General features: G+C 55.5%; 1 protein-coding gene across 1 annotated transcript; it reads left to right on the top strand.

Annotated features, from left to right (window-relative positions):
* Nucleotides 1-9,912: 9,912 nt before the first annotated feature.
* LOC126641253 (noggin-2-like) lies at nucleotides 9,913-11,028 on the top strand. Its single transcript, XM_050317754.1, has one exon. The coding sequence runs from the start codon at nucleotides 10,361-10,363 to the stop codon at nucleotides 10,991-10,993; it is 633 nt and encodes a 210-aa protein (XP_050173711.1). The 5' UTR covers nucleotides 9,913-10,360; the 3' UTR covers nucleotides 10,994-11,028.
* Nucleotides 11,029-13,197: the final 2,169 nt, after the last annotated feature.

The following is a 13,197-nucleotide window of genomic DNA, read 5'->3' on the forward strand; positions in this document are numbered from 1 at the left end:
CTGCCTGTCCCCAAATGAGAGTTCTATTTCAGAGAGCTTTGAGGGGGCTGATCCATGGCTTTTGGTTTCTTTGTCAGTGTTAGTCGGAGAAGCCCCTGTTTCTCCTGGGTGAGCTCATGGCCCACTTACGGCCCAGATGGGGTGGCACTGACAAGAGGGATTTCTCTCTCAGGTGGGAAGGCACTGCAGAGCCCATCCTCACACTGGAGCAGACATTTCACAGCTCTCCCCAGCTCAGTGTTATTCCCTCCCTCTGCTCCTTCTTTGCTGATGCCCCTGAAATGTCCATCAGGACAAAGGCCACGTCAAAGTGTCAGCTGCACCAAGAGCGTTTCTCTCACTCCCTTTGTGGTCCCTTCTGGGGCTGATAAAAGACCCACAAGCTCCTGGAAGCAAGTCATCATCTTTTGCATGGGGTGAGGGGAATGAGACGCCCGGGGCAGAGCAGCAGCTCCGTGCACACACCGAGGGCTGGAGCTGGGCTCAGCTCCTGCATTTGAACTCCTTTGCCACTAACTTTCCGGCTGGAGGGAATGACTGACAGAGACTGATGGTGTCTCTGCCTGTGTGTAATCTTAGAGCCGCCTGGATTTGGGAAATCTCTTTCATTGCTTTAAAAAAATAAGCAAGTGACTAGACTGAAGGGTCCCGATTAACCGGGAAAATCTGAGCTAAACTGCAAACGCCTTCTCAGGTTCTGGTCCCTGCCAGCCGTGCTGTGTGTCCCGGGGGAGGGTGGCAAAGCCCAGCCCAGGCTGCAGCTCGGGAGGCACAGCCTGACCGCGCCGCTGCCGTGTCAACAGGTCCTGAATGCGGAGCTGGAGCTCCGCTCCGAGCCGTCTGGGTCTGGAGAGTTCTTTGGATGACGAGCACACCGTAGGCACCGGGATGTGCTGCCGGTCCTGCCAGCCCTCCCCTGCCCGCCCCGGCCGCGCTCCGGGATGCTCGTTCCCTCCTCTCCGCAACAGCTGCTCCTCTCGCGGCCACCGCTCCCCGGGCTCTGAAGGGAGAGCTGCAACCCCTCAGAGATGACGTTATTACGATGAATTGTTATTCACAGACAGGCTCTTTCAAACAGGAATTCGGGGAGGATTTGGCACCCACCCCCTGGCTCTGCCAGCTCCCTTCCCGCCAGGTCCCTGAGTCACTCGCCTGTGTTTATCTCCCTACATCTCCACAGCATCTCAGGGACAAGTAGAGCTGGAACTGAATCAAGAGAAAACAAATAGACTGGCAGAACACAGCTGACAGGAGGCTGCATGGGTGCAATATAAACTCCCCCAGGGATTTGACCAAAGCCTGTGGAAAGCTGGAAAGCTATTGTTCCCACAGATTTTGAAGCAGGTAGCAGGGCTTCCGGCCCGCACACGGGAAAGCTGGGATGCTGCTCTGTGCCTTGTGTTAGAAAGACTTCTGTCAAACATATAACCTTGTCTCCTGTGGCTGAAATCAATTGAGTTTTCAGACTGGAGGAAGAAATGCCTGGCAGAACATCTGCAGCAGTAAGATTCCCAGCTGTCCAGTGACAAGGCTGTGGGAGAAAACAGGAGGTAGGAGGCAGTTGGATGCTTGTTGAGAAGCTGCTGTCGGATGCTGGTTGAGAGGTGCAACCTCCAGCACTGGGCTGCAGAGGATGCCCCGAGTTGGTACCAGGTTACCCCTTGGACTGTGTGTGTGTGTGAGGTGTTCCAGGGCAGAGAGAAATCTCTTCCATGAGGAGAATCTCCTGAACACCAGCAGCCCTGCTCTGCCCCTCCTGGTTTTGGGATGGGCTTTGTTGAGGCTCAGTGCTAATCACTCACAGGGGCACAGCCAACATCCCCAGGATTTAAACATAAAAGGAACTTTTCCCTCCTGCAGCCGGTGTGGAGCCGACTCTGCTGGGATTGTGGGGCAGGAGGAACGGACCAGAGGGAGATGGGGTTGGATCTCAGGAAAAGGTTCTTCCCCCAGAGGGTGGTTGGCACTGAACAGGCTCCCCAGGGCAGTGGGCACAGCCCCAAGGCTGCCAGAGCTCCAGGAGGGTTTGGACAATGCTCTGAGGGACAGGGTGGGGTTGTTGGTGTCTGTGCAGGGTCAGGAGTTGGACTGGGTGATCCTTGTGGGTCTCTTCCAACTCAGGAGATTCTGTGATTCTATGAAAAGTGACCTCCTCAGGGACAGACGAGGCCTCATGCTGACATAGGATCCCGTTTTCCATCCTGTGTCAGCTCATGCCTCCTGCTGTTTTCCATTAGCTTCTCCTGGGCACACACCCATGTCACTGCAGTGAGAAATGTCCCTCCTGGAGCTACATGAAACATCAGGAAGCAAACCCAGGGAACCCAGAGCTGACCCTTGCCCCTTGTCCAGGAGAAGCACCAGGATTTGGCAGCCCACACACTCCTGGGATTGCTCTGGCCTCCACAGACCTTGCCTTAGTGGGCGCTGGGCCTGGTTCCTCCAAGACACTGAGGTTCCCTGACTCCTGGTTATTTAAGCTGTTGAACCCTCCTGGCCCTGCCCTCCTCTGATGCTTTGGTGATGGGGGGAGCAGTGCTAGAAGGAGGACATGTCTCTTCTTGGGAGAATCTCTGGGATGTAACTTGCATAGCTAGTGAGCAGATTGGAGTGGTTCTCTAAGAAGAGCCAGCAAATCTTGTGCTTGTGTGAACTTGGAGCAAGGTGCTCTGAGACCCCACAATGTCCTTGAGTGAGGGGCAAGAGCCACCCACTGTGTCAGCTGGCAAGGGAGTCCAGCATGGCTGTGGAAGCACATCTCTGCCTCTTGAGTCCACCCACTGGGACAACACTTGAAGAAGGAAAAATCATAGATAAAAGATTAGAAAACCTTGAAGATGAAAGAAAGAAGATGGAAAAAATTCACCCATGAACCTTTGCCTTCAGTGCCACTCCCAAGACACAGCCCCTTTGCCAAGGGGATGGAGTGCGTTGGGGTGCCAGGCTGGGGAGCAGATGCAGCTTGGGAGGTCACCCAGGTGCCTTGGAAGGTCAGCACGGAGGTGTCCCGGGTTAGCAGTGCATGAGTTGGTGTAGGAGGAACAGAGCTGAGTGCAGGTGAAGCTCTGGAGTACTCCCTGTGCACACTGGATGGGGTCATCATCCAGCACTGAGCCCTGTCCTGGCTGATCTGGGACTCCCTGAGGTCTCTCCAACACACATCAGCTACAGCCATTCCCTGCATCACACATCAGCTACAACCATTCCCTGCATCACACATCAGCTACAGCCATTCCCTCCATCACACATCAGCTACAGCCACACCTTTGTGTCCCTGGCAGCACCATCCCTGTGGTGCTCCTTTGGCCTTGAGCCCACTGTGATGGACACAGGCTGAGAGCCTGGAGCACGTTGGTTTGGGGAAGGGACTCGAGGGCAGGCTGGGACCAACCTGCCAGGGCCCTGCAGGAAGGAGAGCTTCAGCCAGCACTCAGGGAAGCAGAAAGAGAGAGCTGTGTCTTCCAGCAGCATTTGCTGGGGAATGGTTGTTTGGATGGGGAGTGGGTTGGGGGTGAGCTGTAACTGGATTTTTGGTCTGGCTGCAGTTGGAGGAGATTCTTTGTGCCATGGTGGATGTGTTGTGCAGGGCTGTGGCTTGTCAGTGGACCTGGCAGTGCTGGGTTAATGGTAGAACTAGATGACCTTAGAAGTCTTTTCCACCCTTAATGATTCTGTGATTCTGTGTCCTGTTCATCTGCATGGCAAGAGTTCCCATCACTGGCCGTCAGGTCTTCCCGTATTCCAGAGTTGCACAGGGCTTGTCAGCAGAAACGAAAGGGTGGCATATTTTTCAAAGCCTGGTGTCACCAGGTTGGCCTGGGAATGGTCATTTGGGTTTGGCTGACACACGTTCTCCCTGGAGAGTGCCTCAGGAGTCCCTGAACCAGAGCTGCTCCCTGGCATGGCCACCCTTAATGGCAGGTCGTGTCCCCAAAGCAGGCTCCAGCCCTTCTATTCGGGACATTTTCAAAAAATAGCTGCCCTGAGCAGTTCTCTCTGCCCTGGACTGGTGTTGACAGCAACTGCCACGTACAACATGACGTGGCAGCATTGCTCTGTGTCAACACATGTGGTGACAGATGTATGCCAAGCGGACAGAAATCTCAGAGCTCCGTGTTGTTGTTTTTTTAATGTTGGCAGATGCCCAGGGATCCTTCCTGGTCTCTGCACTGAGCAGTGTTCCTCCAGGTCCCCTGGGAGAGGAGAGCTTGCCCTGGGGAGTTTTAATGGGCTTCATCCTGATATCCCAGCTTTTGCCAAGCCCCCAGGCTGTGTTGTGGATGCTTTGGGCTGGAGGTGGGTCAGGAAGATCAAACTGTTCCACCAGGGACTTTCCTTCTTCTGGAGGGTGAGATCTCCTTACCACGAGTGTTGGACCACAACCACCTGATGCATATGAATGTTTACAGGGCCAGTGACAACCAAACTGCTGAAAGGCTGCAGTGAAACAGTCCTCCTCCTTCCCTCCTGCAGTGCCACACAGAGGACACCAGCCTGGAGTCCATCAGGTGGCAAGTGTTGGAAGCACCATGAATGGGTTAAGACCAACCAAACCTTTAGCTCAGAGCAGCCTTCTCCACCACCTTGGGCATCACCTCTCTTGATTGTCCAGGCTACAGACCACGGTAAACTGGATGTAGTCAAGTCCAGGGTGTAAGGGAGCAGGGAGGAAAGCCCCACCCTGGACTTCTTCCCATGTAATGGCAATAGGGTAGGATTTTGGGAAGCACTGAGGACATCTGGCACTACTGGAAATGTGCCAGAAATTGGGCAGATTGTTAACTGTAACAGGTAGAGTAATTTGGGGGCTCTCAGGGACAATGAGGGGGGTTGGAGTCAGTGCCATAAGCACTACCCAGGTGCTGCAGTGCACAGAGTGGGCATTCACTGTGCAAATGTTGAAGGACCAGCTCGAGGCAGTTGAAGGGGAATGTAAGGTACAGCTGTACAGAAAACAGGTTGATACCAGGCCTGGTGTCTGGCAGGAAATAAGTTTGGACCACAAATTGTGGAATGATAGATTCCTTCAGGTTGAAACACCCCCCTAAGATCATTGACCATTAACCCAGCACTGCCAAGGTTGCCACTAACCCATGTCCCCAAGTGCCACATCCACATGTTTTATGAACACTTCCAGGGGTGGTGACCCTAGCACTGCCCTGGAAAGGGGTGAGGCAGCGAGGGATGGGGCACAACACCATGCTGCCAAGAGGGAGAAAGTCACAAGGAGCTTGAAAAACAGAGAAATACGTCACGATGAAGACAAAAAAAGATGCCAGGAAGCTCAGAATAGCAAAACCACCCTACTTGATACAGAGAAAATGTATTTCTGAGGCACAAGTAATCCCTTCCTTGGAACTTCAGGGTGGGAGTTTTTTTCCCATCAGCTCTTTTGAACATCTGAACTCAGTGCAGGGCAAGTGCTGGGGTGGTGCTGATCTCCCAGTGGGGTGCAACTGGGACACTCTTAGCTCAGCTTCTCAGAGGACACCTTTGCCAGATGCTCCTTCCTGGTCCCCCTGGGGAAGGGCAGCACTGGGCAGCTAAGGGGGGTCTGTTGGGGCTGGTGGCCCAAGACTGCAGAGGAGGAAAAGGGATTGAACAGAGCAGGTGCAAGACCTACATAGATTTTAACAGAAGGTGGTTGGAGCCCCCTTTCTTGCCATCCCATGTGTCTTTCCATCCCAGTCCTCATCCTATCCTGATGGGATGGAAAGAGAAACATGTAGGTTGGTAACTTCATTAAGACTGGGACTATCGAACCACTCACAGAAACTGAGCCTCAGTAGCTCTGTGATGAAAAGGAGGAACACTGTGTGTGTCTGTGCACCCATGCTGAGTTCATTTAACCCTTATGGGGACATTTTTGCCCCAGGAGAATTTGACCAGCTGAAGACACACTGCACAGAGGTGTGTGCTGAGTCACAGAATCATTTAGGTTGGAAAAAACCCCTAAGACCATGGAGTCCAACCATTAACCTAACAGTGCCAAGGCCCCCACTAAACCATGTCCCTGAGCACCACATCTACATGTCTTTTAAATATCTCCAGGGATGATGACTCAATCACTTCCCCAGGCAGTCTGTTCCAATGTTTGAAAACCTTTTCAGTAAAGAATATCTTCCTAATATCCAATCTAAACCTCCCCTGGCGCAACTTGAGGCCTTTTTTTCTCTCCCTATCACTTGTCACTTGGACAAAGAGACTGACACCCACCTCACCACAACCTCCTTTCAGGCAGATGTGTGGAATGATAAGGTCTCTCTTCAGCCACCTTTTCTCCAGCCTAAAAAAGCCCAGCTTTCCCAGCCACTCCTCACAAGATTCCTGCTCTAGACCCCTCACCAGCTCCATTTCTCATCTTTGGAAACACTCCAGCACCTCCATGTCATCACTGCCAGCACGAGCAGCCCTGTGACCTTTGCTGTCCCCTCACCTTCACCAGGATTTGGGACCAGCCAGCTGCTCTCAGCCTCTTGAGTCTCCCCCGCTCACAGCAGATGGCAGGAGCTGGCCTGGGAGCTGCTGTGGGAGCTCTGCCAACCACTTGCCATGGCATACTTTGGGAACTGCTCCTCTGGACACACTGAGGAGAGCAGGGTAATGCATTTCTCCTGGAAAATAAACATATCTCTAATGAAAACCTGGTGCACCATCGGGGTTTTTTTGGTTCTTTAAGTGAAAATTAGGGCTTTTGTCTTGTCTTGTCTTGCCTTTCCTCATATTTCCCATGCCAGCCCATCAGCATTATTCCTCAAGCATAAAGAGAGCCTGGAAAACTTAAACAAGTACACAGAAAGCAATGGGGAAAAAAAACCCAAAGAGGCAAAGGACATTTGCCTGAGAGTTCTGTTCACAGAGCAGAACTACCTGTGTTACAAAGTCAGTTCTATTCCTCCAGCTGTAGGCACAGAAGCTTCATATTCACTCCTTAAACCATGGAAAAGTCTCCTGCCCAATCCAGGAGCACAGGAAGGACACACTTGGGAACATGAAACGGGGAGGAGAGAATTGAAAAGAAATGAAGAGAAAGAGTCAAGAGGAGAGGAGAAGAAAGGAGGGGATGGGAGGGGAGGGGAGGGGAGGAGAATGGGAATGGGAATGGGAATGGGAATGGGAATGGGAATGGGAATGGGAGAAGAGGGGATGGGAATGGGAGAAGAGGGGATGGGAATGGGAGAGGAGGGGATGGGGATCTGGATTGGCATGGGGATTGGGATGGGGAAAGCCCCCTGCAGACCTCAGTTCCTTCCCCCTCACTGCCCTTGAGATGTGCCAAGCACCATTTTCCAGGAATCTTGCCTCCAGAAGGGGAAATCTTCTCCAGCCCACCCTGGAGAGCCTCTCCTCCTCTCCTCTCCCACAGGGGACCTGTCCAAGCGAGGTGAGCACGCCCAGAGCAAAGGCATCCTCGCCTGGCATGGGATGATTAAGAAGGGTGTTTATAAAGTCCAGGAGACAGTTGAAGGAGTTAAGTTACTGGAGTGCTTTGGGATCCTTCAGAATGAAAAATGCTGTATACATGTCGGATTTTATTATTACAATTACAGTCAGATGTTAATCCCCTCACCGGGACTTACTCAGGCAGCAGTGCCAACAGCAGTACATCTCGCTGAGTAATTGCCCCCTTCCTGACTGTTGGGTGTCTCTACCCTGAGCTGCTTCTCATTTCTGTGTTTGCTTTAATTCTGACACTTCTGAGAGCGCTGCATTTTCCCACCCAGCAGCAAGCGAAGGCAGAGCACATCCTGCACATCCAGGCTGCCTTCGTTTCAAGGCATATGTCGGATGTGCATTGGGGTCAGAAAACAGATAATAAGAACTTCTTACTGGTAATATTCAGCCTCAGGGGGTAACAATACCCACCTCTCCTGCAAATTTTTGAGAGGTAATGCTGGAAGAGCTGTGAAATGGTACAGTTTCATGGCTCTGATTGCAGAGTGTGTGTGAGCCAAATCAGTGAAGAAAAGCTCCAAGTTCAGCAAACCAAGCTGGGATCACAATAGCAGAAATGCACAGCAAGGGAAGAAAGTTTAAACCCTGGCACAGTGTACATTACCTGGATGCACTGGCATTGGCTCCCGAGTTGGCACACATAGTTTTGTCTACCCAGAGTCCAGGGGATGCTCTGACTCTATGCAGACTCAGGGCTGGAGGTCCAACCTCTAATTTGGAGAGCTTTGTTTTCTTTTCCTGTCTGAATGCAACATTTGGCATTTCTGGGATGATGAAGAGACAGAAATCAGGGGCAGATGCTCTGTTCATTAGTCTGATGAGTGAAGCCAGCTCTGCACAACCCCAGCATGTGCCAGTAGGACACTCCGGGCTGGCCTGTCACTGCAGTCCCTCACTTTGCTTGGTGGGTCAGAAGCACATCATGGTGAGAAACTGGCCCCACGATCCACCTTGGTCCCTCTGCGCCTGCCTTGGCCCCAGTGGGTAACTGGTTATCTCACGGCTTTGGGAGGGAGTGACTGGCATGGGCAGGAATGTTCTTACACACTGTCAGTCTGGAGGAACCAGCTGTGTGTCCAATTTCTGGACATGGTTCAAGTGTGAGCTCAGTGCTGAGCAATGTGGAGGTAAAGGAGGTGAGGAGGGTTTGGGGTTTCACTGTGTTGACACACACCAGGCTGCCAGTCTCTGTGCCTCAAAGGATGTGGGTCCAGCTCTCCTCCAAAAGATGTATCCCCACATGGCTGAGAAAGAGGTGAAGGAAAAGCCATTGGTTTAATGTGGGTGGTTATCACGTTGCACCAAGGGATGCAGGGACACTTCCTCTCTTAGAGACTGATGCTCCTGGAAGGCTGCAGATGCCCTTGCAGAGAGTGCCAAGATGTTGACGCTGGAGTGTCCCACTGGTGTGCTGCCCCGGGGGTCCTGTCCCAGGGGCTCTAAAGACACTCTACTCAACTAAAGCTCTGCATAAAGCTGGAAGGACATTTGACGGGGGGTGGGATCCTGTGGAGAAGCAGACGTGGTGGGGCAGCAGAGCAGCTGTGGAAGGCAAAGGCAGAGAGAGCGGTTCGGCTATTCGGGAGCCTGTGTAGTGCCCGGACCGCGGGCTGGTGCAAGCTGGGGACGCCGAGGGTCGGCAGTGCCCCCTGCTCCGGGGCCGCTGCCCCGCGCCCTGTCCACTGTCGGAGTGACGGCTCCGGTGAGCCCGGGGCCCGGGGCCGCAGGTGGGACGCCGCTCCGGGGATGGGGGTGGGCGGCTCTGGGGGGGTGGTGGCAGGACCCGGCTGTCACTCAGCGCGCGGCGAAAGTGACAGCAGGGGCGGGGCGGCCGCGTCGGGCGCGTATTTAACTTGGGCGGCAGCGGCGGCGCGGCAGAACGCGGCGGGCGGGCGGCGGCGGCAGGGGCAGCGCGACACCGCGACACCGAGCCGAGCGGCACCGAGCCGAACCCCGCCGGGCCGGCCTGCGCCGCGCCGAGCCGAGCCGAGTGGGCAGCGCAGGGCACGGAGCGGAGCCGCGGCTGGATGCGCTGAGCGCGGCGGGGACAGGCGGGCCCCCGGAGCACCGGCAGCAGCAGCGGCAGCAGCAGCGGCAGCAGCAGCAATGGGTCGCCGGGGCTGCTGAGCGGCGGCCGTGCCCGCCCCTGCCCGCCCCCGCCGAGGAGCCACCAGGGAACCGTGCCGGGAGTCGGGACGCGCCGCCTCGCCGGTGCCGGGGACACCCTCCGCCCCCCCAGCCCCGCCACGCCGAGGATGCCCCGGGGGCCCGCGGGCCGCCCCCGCCGCTCGCCATGAGGACGAGCTCGGCCGGGCCGCGGGCGCTGCCGCCACCGGCCGCCGCCGCCTGAGCCCCGCGCCCCGGCCGTGCCCGCGCAGCGGCCGCCCGAGCGCCCCGGCGCCGTGACCCTCCTCCCGCCCCCTCGCCCGGCGCGCCCGGCTATAAAGGAGGGTTTTATTCTCGGGCTCCGGTCTCACGCCAAACCCTGTCACACCGTCTAGACGAGCTGTCGTGGGGCTCGGCCCAGCTGTCACCATGGCGATGGAGACGAGTCCGCTGTGAATTTTGGGGGGGAGCGAGCGAGAGCGGCGGCGGCGGCGGCGGCGGAGGAGGAGGAAGGCTCGGCCGCCGCCGTGCCCTGCCCTGCCCCGCGGGGGAGGCTCGGACCCCCCGGCGCTGCCGGCCGCGGCTGGAGCCGGCCCGGCGGGGAGCCCCGGGAGCCAGCGGCCGCGGGGCGAGCCTCAGATGCGGCTGTCACACAACCCCGGCCGGGCTATTTAAAGTAACGGGCCCCGCCGGACACTGGTGTCTCTGCCTATTTATGAGCCCCCGGGAGCCGGCGGGCGCCGCCGGGCAGCGCTAGGAGCCGAGCCCGCCGGGAGCAGCGCCGGGGCCCGCCCGGAGCATGACGGCGATCCGGGCGCTGCTGCTCTGCCTCTGCCTGGGGCTGCCGGCGGGCGGGCAGCCCTTCCTGCGCCTGCGACCCTCGCCCAGCGACAACCTGCCCGTCAAGGACATCGTGGAGCACCCGGACCCCGAGTACGACCCCAAGGAGCAGGACCTGGACGAGAGGACGCTGAGGAAGAAGCTGGGCAGCCATTTCGACCCCGGCTTCATGGCCGTGGCCGTGCCGGGGCCGGCCAACGCCTCGGGCGCCGCGGCGGCGGCGGGGCGGGGGCGGGCGGCGCTGCCGGCGGAGCTGCGGCGGCTGGAGCTGGGGCCGCCCCGGGGCCCCCGCCTGCGGCTGGGCAAGAAGGCGCGGCGGAAGGTGCTGCAGTGGCTGTGGGCGCACACCCACTGCCCCGTCCTCTACGCCTGGAAGGACCTGGGGGTGCGCTTCTGGCCGCGCTACATCAAGGAGGGCAACTGCCTGGCCGAGAAGTCCTGCTCGCTGCCCGAGGGCATGTTCTGCAAGCCCGTCAAGTCGGTCACCAAGACCTTCCTGCGCTGGCACTGCCAGGGCTGGTCCAGCCAGAAATACTGCACCTGGATCCCCGTGCAGTACCCGCTCATCTCCGAGTGCAAGTGCTCCTGCTAAGACTCCCCGGCCCCTTGCACTGCCGCCCTCCTCCTCCGGATCACTTTAGGGGGGGAGGTTTTTTGGGTGGGTTTTTTTTTGGGGGGGTGGGTTTTCTGGGGGAAGATGAACCGCTTTTGGGGTAGTTTGTTTTTGGTTTTGTTTTTTATTTGTTTGGATTTTAGGGGGGTTGTTCATTTTTTTTTTTTGTTAGGGTTTTTTTGTTAATTTTTTTGTTGTTTTTTTGTTTGTTTTTATTTTTTTTCCTCGGACTTCTTTTAATGTTATTTTATTCAAAAGGGGAAAAAGCGAACCCAGGAACTGCAGGGCAGGCCAAAGGCACAGTAAAGCACTACAATCAGATGTCTATTTTTATACGTATATAGCCTTCTAACAAAAGGAAAATAAAAAAAAAAAAACTAAAAAAAAATTAAAAAAAAAAAAAAGGAAAGAAAAAACCCTACCAACCATGTAAATAGAGAGATTTTAAAGGGAAAGGGGGGCGGGGGGGAATCGCAGCTGTTTTTTTATTATTATTATAATTATTATTGTTATTATTATTATTTTAAAGACATAGGACCACATTTTAAACCCATCCCCACAGAACCCGAGCACTTCCCTGCTGAAGGGGAGGGCAGAAATTTCCTGTAAAGATGATTTTATCTAAAGGAGAAAAGGGGCGGGGGGTGTACAAAAAAGAAAAGCAAGAATGGCAGCATCCCTGAAGACGGTCGTTTCTCTGTGCTGTATTTTTTTTTGTCTTCTTCAGACCTTGTCACTGATGTTTGAACTAATTTGCCAAGCTCTCTAGGGTTTGTTGGTTTGTTTTTTTGGTTTTTTTTTTTAAGTGCATAACAATTAATTAAGGAGGAAATTTTAAAGAAAAGTACAAATCTATGAAAGAGTGGAATTGTTTTGTTGTGTGGGAATACATATAGTCATGTAGAGATGTTAAAGGAAATTTTCTGTGTACAGTTTATTTATTTTTAACGTTTGTGTATAGGAAAAAAAAGCTAGAGATTATGCCAGAAACTATTGGAAATGTTTACTTGAATATTCCTTTAAAAACATATCAATGTAAATATGAGCTATCACTGATCAAAACATTTTTAGCAATAAACTCTATCTTTGAAGAAAAACCCCGTGCTACACCCCAGCTCCCTGGGAGACCAGCGGAGACTCGGATTCTTGCTCGGAGCAGGTGATGAGTAAAGGGCTTTGGCTGGGCCACGCTGGCGTAAATCGCGAGACACCCCGAAGGTCGGGACAGCTCCACCGGTTTCTGCCTCTCCGGGATCCCGCTCTGGGTTTTCTTTGCGTGTGTAACCTGTTGGGGAGGAAAAAAAAAAAAAAAAGCACAGACGGGAGAGGAATATCTCGTAACACGTAAAAGAGCCGCGATGTCCCGGCCTGGAGGTGTCATCTGAAGTCCTTGGGAGATTCCATGCTCTGTGGCTCTTGGATTCGGCTCTCCCGCTGGCAGAGGAAGCGGTCGAGGTTACTGCCCCGGCCATCAAAGCGCCTGACACAGCTTGGCAGCCCCGCGTGTGTCAGAACAAATGTTTTTTCTCGGCTGCCGCCACTAGCGCAGGAGGGAAGGATGGAGACGAGCCCTGCGCCCGGCCCTGCTGCCGCGACGGAGCCCCGGGGCTGGCACCTCTCCCCGCGGCGCCTCCGGGGGTGTGCGGGGTCAGGAGGAAGCGCTGACCCTGTCATGGCACACAGTGCCCTCAGCTCGTGTGCCGGGGCCGGCGGGACCCCCGCGCTCCCACCGGAGCTCGTGGGACCAGGGCAAGGCAGAGCCGGGCTGGCTCGGCACAGGCAGGCTGCCGGCACCGGCTGGGGAGGAGCCCGGCGCTGGTGAGCGGGGCACTGGCAGTGCAAGCCCGCTCCCGACGGAGATCTGTCTGTCTGTCTGTCTGTCCGTCTGTCTGTCACAGGGCTTGGAGCGCGGCCCTGACAGGTTGCCAGGCCGATCCCCAGCGTGTTCCGCGTGGGCTGGTGGTGCTGGAGGGGAAGGTCTGGCCGTTCCCTTCGGTGTCTGAAACGCGCCCGGCATCCCCGAGGAACAAACTGCTGCCGAAGGCTCGTGCCAGAGAGGAGCCACGCTCTGCCAAGCCTGCTGTGGAATGGTGGGGAGACCCTGTCCCCTTCCAGCTTGGCATACAGGAGAGGAAAGCAGCACAGAGCCCATGGGAAGGCACTAGGGCCCTCCAAGGGGTCTG

This window comes from Myiozetetes cayanensis, unplaced genomic scaffold (assembly GCF_022539395.1).
Source record: "Myiozetetes cayanensis isolate MyiCay16 unplaced genomic scaffold, myiCay2020 scf20-37, whole genome shotgun sequence".
NCBI classification, from domain to species: domain Eukaryota; kingdom Metazoa; phylum Chordata; class Aves; order Passeriformes; family Tyrannidae; genus Myiozetetes; species Myiozetetes cayanensis.